We start from the raw sequence: 13,456 nt of genomic DNA, 5'->3' as shown, positions 1-13,456 counted from the left end.
ACACCTAGTTGTCACATATCTGATATTTATGGGATTTAGTATCGATAGGTCGAGTCGGTCCATCTTAGCACTTCGCATTTGCCCACTTTCTTGCATGGTTAATCATCTCTAGCGGGAGGTTTATTGGGTAGATTAGGGTATTCAATCTATAACCACGATCATGATATCATTGCTTGAGTCTAGGGATTCGACACCTAGGTAGTTCATTCTCATCATATTTGATCTTAGATTTACATTTTCGAGTCTGTTTGCTTGCCTGAGTTCAGTCTGCTGTTCTGAGTTGTTTGCTTGAAATCACATTTTTCCACTTTCATAGTTAATCTATTTAATTAGGTTTAGTAGAAATTTACAAAACTCATCATTAAAATTAACTAGGTTTTTTATAGAGGTTCTGTCACACCCCAACCAATGGCGGAATCATCGGAGTGGGACGAAGAAAGATTGCTCATCACACATAACGCTAATTGTGATAATAATTAAATCAAAACCGTTTTCATTTCATCATTCAAATGAGTTACGATACATGGAAACACAAGTACAACATGTTCAATACAAGAAAACAACATAATAACAAGGACAAAATTGAAACGCAAGATGAAACGCAATAGGCTCTTAACATAACCCAACGTTCACAGGCGGTGTGTTAATACTATAGCGCTATATATGTCAAGGAGTGGCTCGTACGAAGTTAATGATAAGTCTAACACAAAACATATAACCTCAAGTTTAAAGTATCAAGTACAAGTATGTATGCATGTATAAGGAATGTTTGTGCATTTTAGAAATAAGTATAAGTGTAGTTTTCGTAGTTTAACATGTTACACCCAAAAAGGTGGTAAACGAAAAGGGGGGTTTCAAGTATACTCACGGTTTTGCAAGCTTCCACTTGTTAATCGGCGAGGAGTTGTTGATTGTTGGAGGAGGAAACACCAAGTCCTTCTACACGAGGAAGCAAGGTGTATGAGTAATCGGATGATAACGGGGGATTAGGGATTTGGAATGGAAAGTATATGGAAAGCAAACATATGAGAAAATAACCATCTAGTTCATAATACCCGTTTTTGACACTATGAAACCCATAGGGTTTTGAATGTTTTCATGGGTTAAAGTACCCATTAGAATCGTAACGAGTAATAAGTTCTTAGATGGTGTAACTTAATATTTTGACAAATAACCATTAGGTTATCATCAAAGGTTCGGTTACTATGAGTATTATATTCTATATATTATATAACATAAGCTTTAGTCCATCAAGTGTATCAAGAATATCATAGAAGTCATGCATGAGGTAGGAAGATAAATCTTCCATTTTGGAACCTCTTTTGTATTCACCAATGCACAAGTTGTAATAAGACAACAAGGATGGTCATGAAGGTTACATTAAGGAAATGAAATACATACTAGCTAACAAGGAAAATATCAAGTGATGTGTGGATTTGTAGGTAGGATAGCCCAAGCTATCCAAATAATCACACTTTCACAAGTTCAAGACTTGTTCATCACTTGTGGGTTAAATCCCTTTTAAAACAGAAAGTTTTTGAGGATTAAACCTCTGGATTTACATGTCACAACCTTGTTTTTAAGCTCACATAATAATGGTCTTGATTAGTGGCATAAGGACATAGGAATGTGTTGAGAAATCTCAAGTTAAAGTATGTTTAACAAGTGTTTATGCAAAAACAGAAACTTTCTTGCATTTTTAACCTTATTTGATTGATGTTCCAGTCTTGGTTTTCCACGAAAAACTTGTGGAAACATACCTAAGGTTGTTCCAAGTGCTAAGAAGAAAGAATCAATGAAGAAGATGAAGTAGAAGTGAAGTTATGCTCACTTTTGTAACTTGAAACGAATCTGATTTGCTACTGATTTCCAGCTGAGTTTTTGAGTGTTTGAGAGTGAAAGTGGAGTGTTGGCAAAGTGGAAAATGTGTGGAGAAGTGTTGGGTTTTATAGGGAGTGATTTAGGGTTGATTAGGTGAGTATTTAATGAAGAAAACACAAGAAACGAGCACAAAACGGACCAATCTCGAAGCTGGAAACAAGATGCTGCTGGATTGGCAGCCTCGCAGGGCGCGAGCCAACTGGGGGGGGGGGGGTCGCGGCCGGTGAGCGAGTGGGGGTTGGGGAAATAAGTTTTAATTGTTGGCAAGTTTGGTCCTTGTTGTTTATTATTGAAAGTTTAATGTATTTTAAGGGTATGTTATGAAACATAAACATAATATAAGGGATGTTAAGTGTTAATAATATATAAACAAATATGAGGAAGCATGATTTAGTATACGTATGTCGTATGTCGTATGTCGTAAATAAGTATTGTATGCATCCAAAAGACGTATGATTCACGCATATCACGAATTTGCAAGTATAACACATATTTTCAAGAATTTCGAATAATGTATCAATTGTTTCACAATTTCAAATGTATGAACATGCATGAAGGATGTATAACACGAATTTAAAGAAAAACGAATTTTATTTATGATCCAAGTCTCGGATTTTACAACGAAAGGGCGATTACAAGAATACAAGGCTTCCAAAAATAGAAATACAAGCAACGCTTTCTACTTATGTCAAGTGGCAGCCGGTGGTATGGTTTCTCGGGGGAACGCCCACGCCTAGGGTTGTAAACGAACCGAACGAACACGAACAAGGCCTTGTTCGTGTTCGTTTGTTAAGGAAATAAATGTGTTCACGAACGGTTCATGAACACTTACCGAATGAGATTTTATGTTCGTGTTCGTTCATTAAGGAAATGAGTGTGTTCGCGAACGGCTCACGAACACAAACAAACACAAATAAATTTGGCGAACGCGACAAAGGATAAAGATAGATGGCCCAGAGAGTAGCACTCGAACTTGCATCCCTTATTGTGGAACGGAGGTCGATCGTATTCGCCAATGTAAATAATGAGAAATGAAAGGGAAATGATGCATAAACAAGGTGAAAGTGAGTTTCCTAGTTTAATTGTTAGGGTAATAAAATAAATAAAAGTTTAATAATATAAAAGTACAAATAAAATATAAAAAAAGTACAAAGATCTTCAATTAAAACACAAACATACGAACATAAACGAACGCAAATCAACGAATGTTCATGAACATGTTCACGAACACCTTACCGAACGTTCACGAACGCAATCGAACGAATGAGACCTCTGTTCATGTTCGTTCATTTAACTAATCGAACAAAATTTCTTGTTCATGTTCGTTCATTTATTAAACGAACGAACATAAACGAACTTCCCGCCGAACGGTTAACGAACTGTTCGCTGAACGTTCGGTTCGTTTACAGCCCTACCCACGCCAAACTCTGAAGCCAGCATTACCCCGGCTAAGACAACATAGTCTGGCCGGAGTGGAACAACAGGGTTCTCCAATCCGGGGAGTGCGGTGGCCTAATAGCCATTCCAAAAAAACTCTTGTACAATATTTGGTTTAATTGATTGTAGTTGGTACTCCATGTTTCTGGTTATTTATTTTTGACCGCTTTTTCTCCCGGTTTTGTGGGGTTTCAAATTCATTTGTAGAATGGAATGCAGAGGGAGCACATGTAAAAAACTTAAGCAGAGTACAAAGTTGTCCAAAGTGGAAGTCTTAAAGATTACTTCATAGTTCATGTAAACTTATAAAAGAGATGAATAAGTTCTTGAAGTGTCGGAAAAGACAAAGTGCCCTTTTGTTGATCCATCAAAATCTATGTAAAATAAGTCTGGGTGTTTATGTCATTTCTTGAAGTTTTGAAGACATAAAAGTTGGTTATGTTTTCTCCAACTTTTCGGTCATATTTTGCTAATTAAAAGAAATAAGACTCACTTGGAACCTTTTGTGTTGGTGTTATTAGAAATCTTGAACTACCCTTGAAGAAAAAATGAATATATAAGTGTGTGCACGCGTATATATCCGTGCGTTCATACTTAACCGAATTTAAGTAGAGAAGTGTATAATGCATTTATAAGTAGTGTTTGACATATGTAATAGGAGTTAAGAAGAGAGTGGAATAAGTGGCTACTTAACCACCTTATACATATATCACATTCTTAAAAGAGAAAGTCGATGGCTTTTGCACCGACCAACTTCTCCGTTTTTGTCTCTTTATATATAGAAGGTTATCTAAACCTTTCATAGGTATTGAGGTCTGGCTTGGTGGCCCACCCTCCATCTGATCTACGCGTTGCTCAAGTTCGATTCCTATTACACCCGGTTCATTTGCTTATATTATATGTTCCTTTTTCATCAGCTACATATTTTTTGGGTCAGACCCAAATTTCTACCTTTGTTCTTTTTCGTTCATGTCACATATATGTTACACAGTTATATTTGCAAACACTTTCCTTTTAATTATTATAATTTATATACAAAGATTATCACATGTAACCGGCGCAACGAGCTAGGGGTAAAATTTAACCCTTGATTATGTTTTTTTTATGTTTCTTATGTATGAGTTGTCGTACGCGCTATGATTGTACAATATAAATTCAATTACTTTACATTTTGATCCAACTACAATGCTATTGAGTTAAACTGGATACGTCAAGATGCACATTTTCGTATGGTTAACGCATGACATAACGTTTGGACTAATTCATTCAATGTTTGCAATGTACCCGCACGGCAACACGCGCCAGTCTAAGTACTAGTTAAAGTATAAAGTACAAGTGTTTTTGTGCTTCTTTTATTGATTGTTTATTAGTAACCAAGGTGGTTTGGAAGATGATGAGAAAAATAGTCCAGATATGTTGTCATTATACTTGTTTTGTCTTGTTTTGTATGCCATATCCTTCATGACTACTTCCCAAGTTGCACCATTTGGAGATTCATTTCTGTATGCATTTTACATGATACGGATATCATGTTGTGATAGAATCCTATGCTAGTGGTATACAAAAAGAACATTACATGATTAGAAACTTTTAAATGAATATTATCGTTATCATAGATGTATGGGAAGGAATACCAATGAGAACACATTATAATCAACCAATTGAGATATACATTTTCTCTAGAGGCGACGATAAATTGGCGATTCTAACCCATAAGTGAATGGGTCAATCGAGTTATGTTATATCTCGAACAAGTAAGCTGATAATTTTAGCTACAAAGGAAACAGGTCAAAAGTTTCCAAAAGTGTAATTACACATACAACCTCATTAATTCTTCTATTGAAAAATATTATCTTATAACTGCAATAACTAACATTTGTAATCATATGTAACACATTAATTACTTATTTAACATGGTCAAACCAAACAAACTTAATCCAAGTTTATATTATTATTTTCCATAGAATTCTTTGAAATCATCACAAAAATATCCCTAAAAACTAATCAGAAGCCTGAAAAACTTCAATTAAAAAGTGAACCAGGCTTGAAAAAACTAGTTGAAACAAACTAATATAACAATAAGAGTAAATGCCAAAATGGTCCCTGAGGTTTGGTCACTTTTGCCACTTTAGTCCAAAACTCAAACCTTTTGAATCTGGGTCCCTAAGGTTTCAATTTTGTTGCTATTTTCATCCAAAATCAAAATCTGGTCAGATTTTTAGTTAACATCCAGTTTTTTTGTCTTTTTTCTCCCTTTTAATAATGAAGGGAAAAATAGTATTTTAACGTTTTATTATAACAAACTAAAAAAATCTGACAATTTTGCCCTTCATTAAAAGGGAGGAAAAGCACAAAAAAAAATTGGATGTTAATTGAAAAATCTGACCAGATTTTGCTTTTGGATGAAAATGACAATAAAATTGAAACCATATGGACCCAGATTCAAAAGGTTTGAGTTTTGGACTAAAGTGATAAAAGTGACTAAACCTCATGGACCATTTTGGAAGTTTACTCTAACAATAAACTAGGCTATATAAGCTTTGTGCTTCTTGTTCTTTCAACTTAGCTGTATCAAGTTTGTTGGCTCACTCAATACATATCTTGGTATTTTATATTTGGTACCTGCAAATATTATAAAATATAATGTGAGTGGAGTCTGAAGATAGTGGGGTTGTACAGTACAAACTAATGATGCATATGGTTGATTACCTGTTTCATCATAACAAACTGTCATATCAGGCTTGTGAACAATGACCCCTGCACTGTCCAAAATTGTTTGAGCAAGCTCTATATCAGCTTCTTCAGCTGCTGCATGTATTGCATCCCATATTTCTTTTTGCATAATTCAAATAAACACTTATTAGTAAAAAAGAAAATGCAAATTTGCAATCTGTCTATTTGGATGGACGCGATTCGATTCTTATTACTTGATTATTATAGGGTCGAAATAATCAGTTTAGTTAGTGTAAGTTAGGGTAGGGGGCTCGTTTAACTTACGAGAGCTGAGAACGAGTTTGAGTTTGGACTCGTATATTTAAAAAGCTTTTTTTAGGCTCGTGCTCGTTTAAGCTAGGCGTTATTCAAGTTTTTAGCGAACTGACCTCAAGTGCTCATGAGCGGCTCGGCTCGTTTACGCACTAATGAAGTAAGCAATCCTAAACTTATTTTTATAAACCTTTTTTAACTCTTAAATAATCAAAAGTTGACAAATACCCAAATAGTTATTATTATTATCTACTTATAATAATACAACTTGGAGAACTACCATCTTATGCTGTTCTTTTTTATATAACCTTATCTGAATCTAACCATTTCACATCACGTGATCACTTTCACAATGTAATGTAATGCAATCCAAAACACACGTATTATTATAAAAAAAGAAATTGTGAATAATAAATATACTAATTTTAATATGATTACAAATGTATATTATAACAATAGTAATGTAATTTATATTTGGTCTTAATAAAATGAATAGGTATTATATATTTGAACTTTAAACCCATCTCAGATTACCCGATTTCCTTTTTTTCTCGTAAACTGCCATTTTGGTCCCTGAGGTTTGGCCAGCTTTGCCACTTTAGTCCAAATCTCAAACTTTTTGCATTTAGGGCCCTGTGGTTTCGTTTTTGTTGGCATTTTGGTCCAAATTTCAAATTTGGCCAGATTCCCCAACTTAAACCCCCCTATTTTGTCTTTATCCTCAGGGGTATTTTGATCATTTAGATTTATTATAACTCAAATTTAATAAATAATAATGCCACTGCCAGAACAACACAAGCACCACCACCACCACCCACACCACCGCATCATCCCCACCACCACCATCCCACTGCCGCCAACCCTCCCAAACCCAAAACCCTCAAAAACCCTCACATAACTCAAAGCAGCCACAAAATTCCATCGCCAAAGCAAATTGTCCTAACCCTATGGCTTCAAAATCTCCGACAATCAAATCAGCGACCAAACCTGTTAAATCAGCAGTGAAGAAACCGCGGAGATGAAGGGGTTCCGTCAGATCGACGGCGGAGATGAAGGCGGCGACGTAGCTTAGGTGGTTTTGGAGATGAAGGCGGCGGCGTAGCTGAGGTGGATCTTCAGTGGTGGTGGTGATTGATGGAGGTGATTCATAAGAACAATAAATCCGATTCAGGAGGAGGTGAAGGTGGAGGAGGTGAGGGTGTCGGGGGTGGCGGCGGTGATGGTGGAGGCGGTGAGGGCGACGGTGGTGGTGGTGGATCTTCAGTGTGGTGGTGATTGTTTGAGAAGATGGAGGTTTAATTTGGTGGTGATTGTTTGAGAAGATGGATCTTTAGTGATGGTGGGGTTTATATATTAATGGTGTTAATCAATATTAGGTTATAATAAACCTAAAATGACCAAAATGCCCTTGAGGATAAAGACAAAAAACCAGGTTTTAAGTTGAAAAATCTGGTCAAATTTGAAATTTGGACCAAAATGGCAACAAAACGAAACCACAGGGACCAAAATGACAACAGGTTTGAAATTTGGACTAAAGTGGCAAAACTGGCCAAACCTCAGGGACCAAAATGGCAGTTTACTCTTTAGTAAATTGCCAAGGTTTGGGCATATTTGTCATTTACATCCAAAACAACTTTTTGTACCATATAGTCCTTCACTTTTGGGATTTTTTGTCATTTTCATCCAAACGTCTAATTTGCTTTATTATTTCTATCAAACATTTGGATGAAAATGACAAAAAATCCCAAAAGTGAAGGACTATATGGTACAAAAAAATTATTTTGGATGAAAATGACAAACATGCCCAAATCTCAGGGACGATTTTGGCAATTTACTCTTTTTTTTTTTTTGGCTCTATATGTTTTCTTTTAACCCGATTTACTTTTTTTTTGGCTTCTATATGTTTTCTTTTAGTTGAATCTTCACCTAATTAACCTTATAAAACAATAACATAACAAGAATCAACCCATTCAAAACAAATTTATCAGAATTACCGCATCTAAGTACATTAATCGTCGAAAGATAAATCCAAAGAAAGCCTCGTTTTTACAATCTTACCTTTCTTGCCACCATGGTGAGGAGCCGAATCCCAAAACTCATCACGCATCTGAACCAACTGACTCCACGTAACGGGCCGTGGGAACTCCCATGGCTTCGGCTTTCTTAACTTCTTCGTAGTTCCTATCACCAAAAAAAAATAAACAAATGTTACATCCTACTTTGGGACGTAACTTATGCTTCTAACAATACTAACAATACGACCATGACACAACTAAACACATGATGAACCGTGAATCAAGAAAAAGATCGTAAACTTACGGTCTCGCTTATTTAGTGACGAACCGGAGCAACCCATTTTTGGTATCTTCAATCAGCTCAGGTAGAAGTCGAAATGGTATCATATGATTATATTCAAATCAAATAAAATAATTTCCAGAAAGATTTAAATAAGAGTGGTTGGGGCAGATTCACTACTCTTTTCTCGTGATCAAAAGTTTCACTTTTAACCATTCAGATTCACGTGATTATCAACAACTAGTTTACCAACCACAGCCAGGCAATCCAAGGTACAAGTTTTAAATGCATCGGTTAGTCAACTGTACAAACACTCAAAGCCACAAGTCAACAACCCATATGAAACAAATATCTCAATACTTATGTTAACACCTTGTTTGATAATGTTTTGATAATGTATTACAAATAATACAAAAGCTTCTTTTACAACTTTTAAGTGTAACGATACGAATCGCCAAACTTGTTTCTCATATAGCTAAACTTAGGGTCGTCGTAGTTGACCGGTTTTAAGTCAACGGGCTTTTGCTCTCCATGCACCGCTTCGCTTCGTTTCTCCTTAACCCGATGTTTCGTTCTTTCTTTTTGGCTTTTGGACCGAACATGAGTAACCTCACCATTAGCTCCATAAAACTCAGCGTACTCTTCTCGTTTAGAAACTCTATGCTTGTTTGGATCTTTTACGCTAGACGATCTGAGCTTAACGGGCTTTGTTGTTTCAGCGTATTTTTCATTCGGGTTGTGGGCGTGACGGGTTTCGGAAAGTGGCGTTGGAGTTCTGTGTTTTTGGGCTAATGCGGGCTGAGGAACGGGCTCGTCTTCAGGCATTACGAGACGGTCTTTTAACGGAGTGAGGCCTTGTTTTTTGAACGGGTTGAAAGAAACAAAAATGTTACCGAATCCTTCGAGAACGAGTTTCGATAAATCCAAAACAAGCTGACTAAAAGATGGCCATCCTGCTTCTTGTTCTTCTTTAACGGTTTCGACAGTTTGACTTTTAGTCAACGTTTCCTTGTTTGGTCTTTTAGTATCACTCTCCACCTTATCCTGCCATTATAATTAAAATAATTTCAAGATTTATATTGTTTAATAATCGCGAAAATAGCATTGGCAAATAATACCGTAGCTTAGGGATGGGATCGGTACAGTACCCGTACCCATACCCCTACCGAAAATATTGGTACCGAATTTGAACAAAACTGGGTAACGAATATTTTGGTACAGTACGGGTACTCGTTTTGGTACCACTTTGTTTTTATTTTACTTTTTGAGCACTCATACGGGTAACAAATAGGTAAAATCGTTATGAGTACCAATACCAACAGGTACCAAATATGTAAAATCAATACGAGTACCGTAAAAACTATATTACGAACTAAATCATAATATAAAAAATCTCTTTAAATTCTATATAAAATTCGTGCCAGTACCATTTTTTACCCGTACCCGTACACGTACCAATACCGAAAGTACGGAATACCGAAATCAATAAAACTGGGTACGGATACATGTACCGACTACCGAATACCCAAAATCGGTACAGATACGGGTATTTGGGAAAAAATTCTCGTCCCTACCGTAGCTGGGTCAAAAGAGGCTTACCGGTTTCGTGAAATATGATGAACCGTATCCTTGTTGAAGCACGCATACGAGGTATCCTATCAAGATGGCACCGATTACCAAAACGAGATCTGGCAAGCGCGTAAAATGTAAGTTTAGATAGTCCAAAAGGCGAAAAATCATGATTAAGTCACTATAACAAGTATCATCTTTAAGGTTAAATTATACTTTAGTCACACTGAACGGTGTTCAAACCTATGGAAGAAACAGCGCTATCATGAAAATCGCAATCTTCCTGATTGAGAGATATTTGTCTAAGAGCAGCGTTTCCTCGATCAACAACTAGTAACGAACATGTCGGTCTCACATAAATCACATCAAAATCAGACGAAAACTGTGCATCCTCACTCGGGCCATCCCTGTACCCCGCTACACTTGATTTTCCTCCCGCAATTGTCGTCACACCTGCACATTAACTCGTTCTTCATTATCTTTTTATTCGTTTGAACATATATGTTGTTTCAAGAGAAAAACCTGATTCACCGATCTTTCTGATGGCAAGATTTGTGGTGTCGGCGACATAAACGTTTCCTTTATCATCCATAGTAACCCCTTTTGGATGATCGAAACGAGCGTCGTTCGGTTTTCCATCTACGTGCCCCGTGTAACCCTGGAATGATCCTGCAATTAATCTTGCCCTACTGTCTGTATTGACAATAAATCGAGACAAAATTATAAATATGTAGGTTTCGTATTTCAAATTCCTGAATAGCTTTTTGAATCGTGTTTAGTTTCACTATCAGATTAAAGTAATTCGTGTGTATATGGAGTCAATAATCGGATACGACATAAAGTCTTCAACAAGATGTTTATATCTTTGGAAGTCAAAAGAAGCTTACATTGAGACAACGGTGGAGTGATCCGAACAATGTTGCTATTAACAGAATCAACAGCAAATAGCTCACCATCCTGCGACACTCGAATGGAATAGGGTATAACCCCTAACTGATTCCCTTCCACAACTGTTTCCACTAAATAACCATCTTCAAACTGAAGAATATTCCCACCATCTGTTTCACCAAATTAAATATATCAAATCTATGACAAGGTTTAAAAGAACGGAAACGAGTTTCTAGGCGTTTTCCCTTCGCCTCACGAGGCGTAAGCCTCGAGGCAAACCGAGGCAGTATTAATAAATAAATATAAAAATTATATATATTATCTTGGTTTTAAAATGCGTGCAGCGATCCGATGCGTTTTGGTCCCAAAATCCGATGCGTGATGCTCAGTGCATGAAGCGCACGCATCACGTATATGAGGTGTTCCTTATTCAAAAATGTTAAAAAAAATATATATATATATATACATATATAGGGTAAGGATAGTGTAAAAAGGGCCTAAAGTGTGAGAAGTGTGAGAAGTGTATTATAACACTATATATAATACTATATAACACCATATAAACACCGTATAACAATATGTAACACCATATAATACCATATAACACTATGTAACACTATATAACATTATATAACAAATATAACACTATACATCTATCATAGACATGCTATCAGACAAATTATAGTGTTATATTTGTTATATAATGATATATAGTGTTACATAGTGTTATATGGTATTATATGGTGTTACATATTGTTATACGGTGTTTATATGGTGTTATATAGTATTATATATAGTGTTATAATACACTTCTCACACTTCTCACACTTTGAGCACTTTTTACAGGATCCTCTACCTACATATATATATACATATATATACATATATATACATATATATATACATATATATACATATATATATACATATATATACATATATATATATATAGCTAAGATTTTAACTTGTGAACCTTTTAAACACTAAAATATAATATATTCCCATTATCTATAGTCAGATTTGTTCAATTAAAGATCTAAATTATTCAAATACCGGTCAACTACATAAGGCGCCACATTAAACCACATCATGTGATGCGCGCATCATGGAACCGCAACACACGATGCGATCTCATCATTGCATCATGTGATGCGCGCATTATGCGCTCCTGATGCGTGCATTTTAAAACCAAGTATATTATAAAAATAATAATATAACTAATTTCATCATCAGATTCATCACAATCATCAAAAACACACATAAAAAAGACATGAAATGCTTAAAATTGACCCAAAATGTCAAAAACAACTATAAAAATCCCCTGAGGCGCAGCCTTTCGTAGCGCCTCAGCCCCTCTGAGGCGCATATACAATAAAAACCCCACGAGGCGTGTCTCAGACTCGTTTTTTGGCCGTTTCGCCTCGAGAACGCGCCTTGAGGCAAGCGTTTTTTTAAAACCTTGATCTATGAATATAGTTTTTAAAACAAACAGTTTTACTATTAAAAAAGGGCTCGCTTGTTGCCCGTTTGTCTTCTATCTCGATGTATTAGACTTCTATTGATGATCAAAGAAAATAAATAAATAATAGGAGCAAAGCAATGGTATATCTTTTCACTACTATACCTAAATCATCAAAAACTTAACTTACTTTTATTAAAATAAATCAATTAAAACAAACATTCGGAAAATCTAGGGTTCTTAACCAGCAATTTAGCAGAGCATAAACAGTAGAATAAAGAAAACCTAGATATGATAGGTACCTGATAATGATGATTTTGAGGAAGATCTAGCTGTCCACTTGAGAATTGAAGATAATTGCTTAATCACCGGAGCTGATTAAACACGATTAAATCATTAATAAACGTAACGCATAAGTGTGTGTGTATACATACATATATATATATATATAGAGAGAGAGAGAGAGTGTGTGTGTACCGGCAGGGGCGGCATGAGCTTGAAAATGGAAGATGTAAAGGGAGATGAGGGTTGAGAAGATGAGATAAAGGAGTGGAGCACTCATATTCCGGCAATGGAGGATGATTGTTGAGGTTGAAGCCCCAAATCGAGTTGAGCTCTGTTCAGTGTTACGAGTAACTTTACACTTCTCGAGGCTATGGACTACTTTCACTCTTAACTTTTACTTTTTTTTTTTCGTTTTTTGACTTTTTTTTTCACAACCTTTTATTGGAGTGTATTAAAAGAAGCTAAAAAAAAATAAAAAGATGCATTTATTTTTCTTTTTGGTGGATATTTATTATATATATATACTTACATTATATAAGGGAAGGATGTATAGAAAACCCACTTTAATTTAGAAAACCTGGAAAACTCAAAGCTTCCGATGTTTTTTTTTGAAAAAAATTACACATGTTATATACATGTTTTTAAGGGTTTTGGGCA

The 13,456-nt window shown here is 35.7% G+C and overlaps 2 protein-coding genes across 2 annotated transcripts; both read right to left on the bottom strand.

Annotated features, from left to right (window-relative positions):
• Nucleotides 1–5,237: 5,237 nt before the first annotated feature.
• LOC110936562 (ubiquitin domain-containing protein 1) lies at nucleotides 5,238–8,782 on the bottom strand. Its single transcript, XM_022178974.2, has 4 exons — nucleotides 8,623–8,782; nucleotides 8,362–8,484; nucleotides 6,028–6,150; nucleotides 5,238–5,940 (listed from the first exon to the last, which is right to left on the bottom strand). Exons 1-4 carry the CDS (start codon nucleotides 8,657–8,659, stop codon nucleotides 5,876–5,878), a joined length of 348 nt encoding a protein of 115 aa, XP_022034666.1. The 5' UTR covers nucleotides 8,660–8,782; the 3' UTR covers nucleotides 5,238–5,875.
• Nucleotides 8,783–8,936: 154 nt separating this feature from the next.
• On the bottom strand, nucleotides 8,937–13,204 carry LOC110936561. The gene is made up of 7 exons (XM_022178973.2): nucleotides 12,992–13,204; nucleotides 12,817–12,888; nucleotides 11,055–11,225; nucleotides 10,690–10,860; nucleotides 10,411–10,620; nucleotides 10,198–10,286; nucleotides 8,937–9,642 (listed from the first exon to the last, which is right to left on the bottom strand). Exons 1-7 carry the CDS (start codon nucleotides 13,074–13,076, stop codon nucleotides 9,031–9,033), a joined length of 1,410 nt encoding a protein of 469 aa, XP_022034665.1. The 5' UTR covers nucleotides 13,077–13,204; the 3' UTR covers nucleotides 8,937–9,030.
• Nucleotides 13,205–13,456: the final 252 nt, after the last annotated feature.

The sequence above is a fragment of the Helianthus annuus genome, chromosome 11, assembly GCF_002127325.2.
Source record: "Helianthus annuus cultivar XRQ/B chromosome 11, HanXRQr2.0-SUNRISE, whole genome shotgun sequence".
Classification (NCBI taxonomy): Eukaryota; Viridiplantae; Streptophyta; class Magnoliopsida; order Asterales; family Asteraceae; genus Helianthus; species Helianthus annuus.
This window is presented reverse-complemented; position numbering and strand designations above follow the sequence as displayed.